Genomic DNA, 10,395 nt, shown 5'->3' with positions numbered 1-10,395 from the left:
CAACAGTTCTTTTCAAAAAGAATAGAAGGCTGTTAATAATGGCCAGAATACTGTTGTCACATTTATTTGGACAGAATACTCTTAGAAAGGATTGTCTCTTAGAATACCATACAGTCCCAGTGCTTTGACATAAGAAACTGTTTCAAAGCACCAGAAAATACATGTATGTGCTGGCCAGAATGTGAATCTCCAAAGCACTCTGTTTATTCTGTTTGGTTGAACAAGTTAGATAGCTTTGCTCTGTGCTCTTGCCCTTGCTGTTTATCTGTTGGGTTCTTTTCATAAGTACAACAGTACCAAGATAGCTTTAGCTTTACTTTTAGCAATATCTAAGTGATCAGACTCCGCAATATCACACACACACACACACACACACACACACACACATGTGGCTCGTATGCCCTGCTTATACTACCTACAAGCTAGAGTAGGAATAATTCTAGCCGGGCGGTGGTGGTGCACACCTGTAATCCCAGCACTATGGGAGGCAGAGGCAGGCAGATTTCTGAGTTCGAGGCCAGCCTGGTCTACAGAGTGAGTTCCAGGACATCCAGGGCTACACAGAGAAACCCTGTCTCGGAAAAAAATAAATCCAAAAAAAAAAAAAAGGAATAATTCTAACATATTTTCTAGGGTTCTTGTATGAGTAAATGAGAAACCCTATCATCCAGGTCTAAGAAAGAATAAGAACACAAATATTATCAAATATTATTTATTAGCAACAAACTCCTTAACTGTTAAAAAAAAAAAAACAAAACTTTTTTTCTCTCCCTTAAATGCGTGCGAGAAGCCCTAAATTAACCTCAGTCCTAACAGTTGCATATTATTCTGGCTATGACTCATACATATTTTCCCCTAGAGGGACAGTTAAAATAACTTTGATAATGATGTAGAAATGTAGAAATATTTGAAGCTGTCCAGATAAAGGCAAAGGCTCATCCTCTTTAACCCAGATAGGATTCGTAACAAGAGCCATTTCCAGGGAGGCCCATTTCCATCTCCATAGACAGAATGTGTTTAGCTGCAGCTCCTCTGCACAGAACTGACCAGAATGGAAATTTTCAAGACTTACTCATGAAAAAGGCTGAAGGAAACCTACAATGGCCCTGTGGAATGTTCTGTTCTCCCTAGTCAGGTCTTCTCCAAATCTCAGTTGTATCACTTAGGTAAGAAAGAAGTTCATAATTGATGAGTCTATTCAAGGTCTTGTTATAACACATAACTATAAACTGGGCTTAATGTTGCCATTTGAAAGATCACTTTCTATATGACTTGGTGTCTGCCAAGTTTTACATGCCTTCTAGATGTGGATAATTCTGCCTCACTTACTGATGTTGACTGATGGAAAGGGAAAATATTAATAAATGTGTTGATTCCACTGCAACTTTGCTTTCTTCCCAGTGCAATCTCGTAGCACTAAGCAGGAGCCTAAGTCAAAATATGAATAGTTAGTAAACTCTTCCATACTAGTAGCACTGAACTTTAAGAATTTTTCAAATGGTTTTTGAACATGGTTGTCAAATTGTCAAACACTGCAGTGCTATTGCCAACCTATTTTTAACATTTTGAGTGCATAAATTATAGCTCTCTTCCCCCTTCCTGTGACACCCAGCATACCACATTTGAAGAGGATGAATTCAATGCATGTTTAAACTGTCTTGATGTTTTTAATTACTTTCTAAGATGACTCATAACAGGAAGTATTTGGCATGAGCTCAATAGCTTAGAATATTAACATTTTCAAGGACATGAAATATCTGAAGTGGGTGAGGGTAAATTAGATTTATTTCATTTTATTCTTTTATGAAGAGTATTTATAACAGAATTCTGGTAGAGAATGAAAAAACCTACTATGACTGTTGGTGGGATTTAGGTTGTGAAATCAGAATGCCCTTTTGTTGGTCCATGGTTGATAGGTTTCCTTTCATGGTGACATAGTAAAAGTCTGGAACTAATTTTAACCCACTTGAGCTTATATCGGAAGCTGTGCACACCAGTCCTGCTAGCTGTCTATCTGCCTGTGGCAGGCATATCTTCAGACCAGTAATAACAGAACCTACAGGGAAGGAATGAGGAGGAAGAATTTCCATGTAGCACAGGCTTCAAAATGTATTTATAATGTTAAGGGATTCAACTCGTATCATAGCTAATCTTCTGCCTAAACCAAAATGTTATTTGAACTTGTGAAACAGCTACATTTTAACCTGCACATTATGATTAATTTATTGAATAAGTGCAGATACTATAATTAGGTAGAGATATGCTTTAATTATTGTTTTGATTTCTAGTGGACAATATCTGTCATTATCCATTGACTCATGAGCGTCGGTTGTGTCGCCTGCATAGTACCCAGAGACTCGAGATTCAGTCCAGGAAGGAGAGAGAATAGAAGAGAAATGAAGGAGATAGAAAAGGAGGTCCAGGGAGGAGAAGGGAAGGAAGAGTGAAGCAAAGAAGACACAAGAACCCAAGTTCCAAACCGCAGAGCAGCCATCTTTAAGCAAAGAAACGTGGAGGAGACCCTTCCCCTCTTTCCCATACAAGGTTATTTAAAACCAGAAGCTCTAATCTACTTTCCCTCTGGCTGTCTCTTCCTGTAATTTGTTTTTATCTGACCTAGTACACACTTCAGTGGTGCCGGTGGTGTGTGCGTTTGAGCCATTTGTCTCCCAGTTTGGGTTGAAATGGAAGAAGCCTTCAGAGTCACTTAATTCTTCCTCCATTTCGCCTTTCCTCAGAGACCTGGGGTGTGGAAAAATGAGAGGTCAGATGCTGAGGGGAAGACTAAGGAAGATGGTGACCCAGGGGAGAGGGATGTGTAGGTGAGGCACAAAGTAAGAATAGCAGTGGATCAGGGGCACTTGAGAGGCCCTGAAGGTTTGTTAAGTAATGAAGTCATTGAAGTAGCACTGGGGTAGCTTCAGTTACAGGGTGACAAAAGAGTTCACAGAAAGTGACAAGAGTGGGCACACCTTCACTCCCAGCATGCATCGGGCAGGTCTCTTGAGTCTGAAGCCAGCAATGTCAACAGAGGGAATTCCAGAACAGCCAGGAATATTCAGAGAAACCAAAACCCTGTCCTGAAAAATAAAACAAGAGTAGAGCCAGCACCTAAGTCCCAGCTTGAGAAAGTGAGGGCCTGGAGGAGAGGACAGCAGAGAGTCCTTAGACGGAAGGAGAACATGGAAGCAGTGGGCAGCTAGCTGTGGAGAGAGAAATATAGAGCAGGGTCTTTTAGATATGTGAGGACACTGTTGAACTCACACACTAGAAGAGGGCATCAGATTCCATGACGGATGGTTGTAAGCCACCATGTGGTTGCTGGGAATTGAACTCAGGACCGCTGAGTCACCTCTCCAGCCCCGGCAGGGTCTTTTATAAGAAGCATTGTGTGTGAGTTCCCAGTGACATGACTGAAAAGACATTTTTGAAAAATGTACATATTTGAAAGGGCCGGGGTGATAGCTCAGCAGTCATGAGCACTGATGGCTTTTCCAGGGGACATTAGTTGTGCTCCAGCACCAGCAAGGTGGCAGCTGTCTGTGACTCCTGTTCCAGGAGTCACTGTATTATGCCTCTTCTGGCCTCCACAGGTACTAGGTGCACACGTGGTGAGCAGACATACATACAAGTGAACAAAACACCCATATGCATAAAATTAATATTAAAAAATGTTAATGTGGGTGAGCTGGCTAGTTTATGTCAGTTTGATGCAAGCTATAGTCATCTGAAAGCAGCTCGCAAAATGCCTACAGAAGATTGGGTGTGCATGCAGGCAACCCTGCAGGGCGTTTTCTCAATAGTGATTGATGGGGGAGAACCTAGCCTATTGTGGGTCATGCCATTCCTAAGCTAAGGCCCTGGGTTCTCTAAGATATCCGGTGCCGGGCGGTGGTGTCACACGCCTTTAATCCCAGCACTTGGGAGGCAGAGGCAGGCAGATAGATCTCTGAGTTCAAGGTCAGCCTGGTCTACAGAGTGAGTTCTAAGACAGTCATGGATGCAGAGAAACCCTGTCTCAAAAAAAAAACTGAAAAAAAAAAAAAAGACATCAGGTGGAGTGAGCCCGTAAGTTGTAGCTCTCCGTGGCCTCTGCAGTAGCTCCTGTGGGGAGGTTCCTGTCCTGTTTAAATTCCCTCCTTGGTTTCCCTGATTCGGATATGCAATCCAAATAAACCCCTTTCTCCCCTTTTTGCTTTTGGTCTTGAGTTTCACAAGTAAGACAGTGGATATATCTTGTAGTTGTTGTCTGCTTTTGTTTGTTTGTTTTGAGACAGGGTCTCTGTGTGGCCCAGGCTGGCCTTGAACTCAGATCTACCTGCCTCTGCCTCTGCCTCTCAGTGCTGGGATTAAAGGTGTGTATCACCGCACCCACCTGACAAGGTATTTTAAATACGAATAACGCTATCTCTCAGTTTTAAATAATGAAGAATATAAACCAGAAGCAAAATCAAAAGCCTCCGAGGAGTCTTAGCTGGGTTAACCAAGAGTGACCACAAAGGGATTCCAATCCTTTCATAGCTTCCTTGCTGGGGTCTGTCTGTCTCCTCACCCACACCCATATAGACTGGCCATCATGGCGGCAATTGGCAGGCCTACTGGTATATACTTGGGCAGAGAATCACCGAATTTAATGTTCTCAACTAGGTAGCAAGTTCAAGGCTAAAATCAGGGCTAGAAAGATGGCTCGATAGTTAAAAGCACATACTATTTATCCAGATGACCTGAATTCCTAGCACCATGTTGGGTAGCTTACAACTTCTTTATAACTCCATCTCTGAGGAATCAGACACTCTCCCCTAGCCTCTGGGGCACCACAACATTTGTGTCAAACACTTGGAAGGACATACAAATATGCACATGAATACCCATCCCAAACCACCACAACAGCAGCAGCAGCAACCACAACATCATCATTATCATCATCATCATCATCATCATCATCATCATCATCATCATCGTCATCATCATCAAGGTGTGGTGCGAAGAACGAACTTGGGAACAGAAATGGAATCTATGGTTTGAGGCTAGCCTGATTTACACAGAAAGTTCCAGGCCAACTAGGGCTGTCATTCATATATATATGTGATATTTTGTAGTTGTTGTCTGTATACATATATATATAATATAATTATATATGCTATATATAATTATATGTAATATATGAAACATATGACATAATTATATATGTATATCTTATGTATAATAAAATATATATCAAGCAAAATGTTTCAATTGAGATTGTCACATATATCAAAGAGCAGGAATTTTTGTTTTTAATTTTTTTTAGACTAGAAAACCCGGAAAATGATTTTTAAAAACTGACGTCTAGGTGGCCCTCCCCTGGCACTTACTAACTTATTTTGGTCAAGATATTCCACCTGCCCATTAGCTATACTCTTTTTAATAATTGTGTGTGTGTGTGTGTGTGTGTGTGTGTGTCTGTGTCTGGCACAAGCTGGATCGCTCCTGGGCATATACACACACCTACCGCTAGAAAGTAATAGGTTCTCAGCAAATGTTGGAACTTCTTATCTTGGCCATCGCCTTTTAACAGACAGGACATTAGGTAGACATTCTAAAACGTATTTTTCCTAAATAGTGTTTGATAAAACAACAGGTATGTTTGACATTGTAGGGCACGCCATAACACAATATTTTTTTTATATATATAGCAGAAAGCAAAGCCTCTGTGGCTGGCCAGATGGCATTGTGACCTTTGGTTGGCTCCTCGGTTTGTCTCTGTCCTATGTTGAACGCCTGAAGGGGTTAAGGAATGCCTTATTTGAGTGACGTGAAGCTGTAGAAATTATCAGACGGTAACACAAACAACACAAACGGGGAAGGAGGAAGCGACGCTGTCCTAACCCATGCTTTACTAGCTCGCTAGGCTTGTACTGCGCTGGTGGGCTGGGGGCAAGGATCCTGCCACACACTCAGGCTCCCTGTTACTGTTGCTGCTGCAGCCTGGGATTGCCGGGTTTAAACAAAGCTGTGACTCACACACAGCCTGTAACTGCAGGGCCAGGAAGCCCTGCGGGAGAGGCCACGCCCCTCTCCCTGTGAATCGCTGGCCCGGACAGGGGAGGGGCTGGACCTTGCTAATGAGCAAGTTGGCAAGGCGAGACAGGAACTTCATTCTCCTCTGTGTCAGGATCCCAGAAATTATGCCCCTTCTGTCACCATGAACTGGCTCTCGAGTTCCTCGGGAGTTGTCCTAACTGCTTACCACCCCAGCGGCAAGGACCAGGTCGTTGGGGACAGCCACGCAAAAGGAGGCGACGAAGCCACCTCCAGGTAAGGAGATCAACAAAAAACCCCTACCTGCCCCAGGAACAAAGTGACAGGGAAGTTGTCATGAGGGAAGAGAATCACCTCTGTACTTGAAGCCTTACTTAATTCTGCAGCCCTTCTGGTTGCCAGTGGAGGATGCGGGAGTTGGGGAGGGGGCGCGCGGGGTGGGGGGAAGGCATGTGCTCTGCGGCTCTAGGTCCAGTTGCTTAGCAGGTGCATGTGCAAATACTGACTGATCAAATGACTGTATCGGAAACACTCTCTGGGAGATGGAATTCTTGAATGGGCTCAGAACTCCGCTGCTGGAACTGTTCGCTGGGAAAGTCTGCCAAAAAGCAGGGAGGCTGGCTGGTCACTCTACTTGCTGTTTTGAGAGTGGCACCCTCCGCCTCTTCGCTGAAAGCAGACCGCTTAGGCAAAATGCCCAAGCCAGTGGCCTGTGGCTGTGCTGGTCACATTCTTCAGCGCATGTAGATTACTCCCACGGCCCAACACACCCCTCCCTGCTCTCTTGGGATTTCAAAAGGGAGTTTTTGTTAGCAGGCAGTAAGCACTCTGCTGGTAGAGGGAGCATGGTTAATGTTAAATCACTTTATAGGCAGACAGGGCAAACGTTCTATAGACCAGTGAGTCGCAGAGTTAGTTCTCTCTGCCTCTCTGTGTACTTTGTTCTGTTTTTCAAGGTTGGTTTATCCCTGCCTCTTCCTTTCTCTCCTTAATGACCTTCTCCCTAGCTGAAACTAGTAATCTCCAGTCTTAGATATAAATTGCAAACATTGGCCTGCAGGACTGCAAAAAAAAAGTTATCAGTAAGCCCAATTCCATCTTGATATGTTCCTGGGTGACTTAACGCCCTTGCCTTCCACCGAAAAGAATGCCTTCTTTCATTGGTTTTCCAAATCCCTGAATGTGTGGGGCGTGTGAAAAATCAAAGGAAAGGCTGTAATATTCTAGGTTAGGCTTTGGCTGAGGAACCCTGCTTCTCACATGCTGCCCATTGTATCTAGGCCTCTGGATGAACTCATTTCCAAAGTTCAAAGGGAGTGGTTGCTTTGGGGCTCCACGTGTAACCATTTTGTTTTCTTTGAGATTTATCAAGCGTTTCCATGCATGTGTCTGCAGGACATTAAAATAGTCATCCTTTAGCAGCAAGCAGCCAGCGACAGCAAACCTGCAGTAAGCGGCCCTAGTTTGGTGTCCCTATAGCAGTTAAAATAGCCCAAACTGGGAGTGAGCGCGAACTTTCTTCGTTTGTCCCTGGCTTCAGGCTGGGTGGGCCTGAGAACTGGAACTGAACTTGTTGGGTCTCAGTTGTGAGTGAATAGAACCACTGGGACTCTGGGTCCCAACCTTCATCCTACTGTTCAGACGCAAACTCCAGAAATTCCTTTAGTTGTAGTGAAGTCTCTTAGAGGAAGCTTTTGTAGAAAACTGTAGCCTTTCTTTCCCGTTGTCCGCAGGTTTGTAGCTTCTTATGGGAGATTTAGACCTGAGTGGGTTGAACAAATACCAAGGTGGGAGGAGAAAGCGGGGTGAGCAGTAGGAAGGTGGGCGGAGAAAGCGGGGTGAGCAGTAGGCCTTGCAATATGTGATTTGTGGTGGGCTGTATGTAAAAGGCCTTTCAGCTAGCTGCCATATTGTTTACCCATCCTGTTCTGGGACTCGCTTTTCATGACGGATAGGTAGTGATGCTGGGGTGTGTATGGAAGATGGAAGACTGGTTTGAGGCGGGAGGGGAAGGGAAGCAGTCCTCATTATTTTTTACCCTGAAGCTTAGGGTTAACATATCTGCCAAGCTCGATGTAACTTTGGGAGGTTCCTTGTTTAGCCATGAAGGGGTTAAGATACTGGAGTTGGCATGGGGTAAGGCTTCCTGGGATGAGGAGGGATTTGAGTAGTGGAACAGATAGGGTAGTAGTGACCTCCTAAGGATGCTCATAATGGATGGGGCTATGGGTAGGTGGCTGGCTTTAAGAATTACGAAAGGTACTCTAAGATTTCAGTGACTGTTGTGCCTATTTTGTTATATAAAGAGGCTAAATTAGATCCTGCATGTCTTCATATCTATTTGAAAGTAGCTGGAGGTAGCTCAAAATCCTGACCTTGTTTATCAATAAAATTCACTTATTTTAAATTATATGTGCATCAATGAGCTTTTGTATCACATGGTTTAGTATGACTAATTCACATATATGCGTTTTCATATCTATACCTATTATATAATGTGCATATACACTATATATTTTATATATAACACAGAAAAATACAAAGGGTTATATTTATGATTTCAGATGTTATAGAAAGTATTTTGATTTTTAGCTTTCTCTTGCCAAGTTCTTCTTTATTGGTGTTCTGGTCTTATGAAAACTTAGGATGGTGAGGAGTTAATATTTTGCTGAGCAGTCTGAGATCATTGCACTTCTTGTATTACATTATCTCAATCAGAACACATGCCCGGATCCCGGGTTGAAGAATTCCCCTCTCACTCCTGGTTGAAGCCTCCCAGTTGGAGACTCCTGTTTTTATGTTTTCTTTTTGCAGTGTTTTTTCCTCAAACTACTGGGACTTGAAAGATGTTAACATTTGTTTTCTGGCTGACTGTATATAAATGTTTCCAAAGGAAACCACTTTTTATGGACAGTTATATTTACAAGACTTTATTTACTTACTTGTGTTTTTTAGGCAGGCATCTCAGTATTTGCTTTAGGAAAAACAATTTCTCAAAAAACAAAAAAAACAAAAAAAACAAACCACCCTATATCACTGTTCTTTTGACTTTAGCATCATCTTAAGGGGAAAAACTGTGTTTTTTTATTTTAATATTAATTTCTAGTGATAGTTCTGTCTTACTGAAAACTCTTAACTCTTTTTAAAATTTTTCAATAGTTTAAAATAGGGTGGAGAATGAGATCTTTGATGACTTGCTTGAGCAAACGTGGTTTTCATTATGTAAGGGAACATGGAAAGCCAAGGCTGGAAGTCCAACATGGCTGGATTCTTGCCCTCCTAGTCATTCACCCAGCATAGCACAGACATTAAGTCTCTGCCTGTAAGTTAGACTACATGGTGGTCTTCCCCTTGCTGAGAGGAAGAAGTTAGATAATCCATGCTAGGCCTGTGGGACGGAGTCTGCCTCCAGGCAGCCTCTCTTAATACTTTAAGCCACTTAGGATAGTTGGATATGCTTCCTTTTGTCTTGCTTGGGAATCTCTTTTTGTCAAGGGTTAAGGGCCAGGATAGCACTGTGCTTAGTGAAGAAGGATTGTGGAAGCTAGGTGTGGCGGCACATGTTTATAATCCCAGCATTTGGGAGTGAAGGAGGATCCAGAATGTAGCCTGGTCTATCTAAGGTCAACCTGGTCTGTCTGAGGCCACGCCTCAAACAGACAAAAAGTATCTTCCAGCACAACTGGATGAATAAATGACTGAAAAGACTTGTATGGGAACTGGGTGTGCTGGTGTATACCTATAATTTCAGCATACAGGAGGGAGGAAGATGAGGATTTCAAGGTGATCTTCAGATATGTAGCTAGGTTGAGTCTCCCCTCTCTCTCTTTTTGTTTTGTTTTGTATTTTGTATTTGGTTTTTTGAGACAGGGTTTCTCTGTGTAGCCCTGGCTGTCCTGGAACTCACTCTGTAGACCAGGCTGACCTCGAACTCAGAAATCCGCCTGCCTCTGCCTCCCAGGGTGCTGGGACTACAGGCGTGCGCTACCAGTGCCCCGAGAGTCTCATCTCTTAAGACCCTCCAATTCTCATTCACTCCTCACCCCAGGTATAGAAACAGGACAATGGGCGAGGAAGGCTTGTTTAACATTTTGGTCTTTTGAAATCCGGAAGACCTTGGCGATGCCTTTTCTCACAACCACAGTGGCTGTTTCATTGGACTGGGGACAGCTGCACTTGCAAGTTGGACTGTGAAGCCAGGAGCACCTCAGTGGAATGTGGGCGGGTCATTGTTTTGGCAGCTAGACTCCCTCCTATCTTTTTTGTACCTCCCTCCTCCACCTTAAGGAACTTTGCCCAGCAGCAATGCCAAGTGGAAAGTGCCTTCACTTTCATAACCATGGTTCCGCTCTAAACATGCTTAAGCTCGTCTTA

General features: G+C 43.3%; 1 protein-coding gene across 1 annotated transcript in view; it reads left to right on the top strand.

Moving 5' to 3' along the window:
* The first annotated feature begins 6,084 nt into the window (after positions 1-6,084).
* Arhgap18 (Rho GTPase activating protein 18) overlaps positions 6,085-10,395 on the top strand; it is a 153,259-nt gene continuing 148,948 nt past the window's right edge. The window contains exon 1 of the mRNA XM_052169370.1: positions 6,085-6,297. Coding sequence (XP_052025330.1) covers positions 6,185-6,297 — 113 coding nt within the window. The 5' untranslated portion in view covers positions 6,085-6,184. The remainder of the gene's footprint in view (positions 6,298-10,395) is intronic.

This window comes from Apodemus sylvaticus, chromosome 23 (genome assembly GCF_947179515.1).
Source record: "Apodemus sylvaticus chromosome 23, mApoSyl1.1, whole genome shotgun sequence".
NCBI lineage: Eukaryota > Metazoa > Chordata > Mammalia > Rodentia > Muridae > Apodemus > Apodemus sylvaticus.
This window is presented reverse-complemented; position numbering and strand designations above follow the sequence as displayed.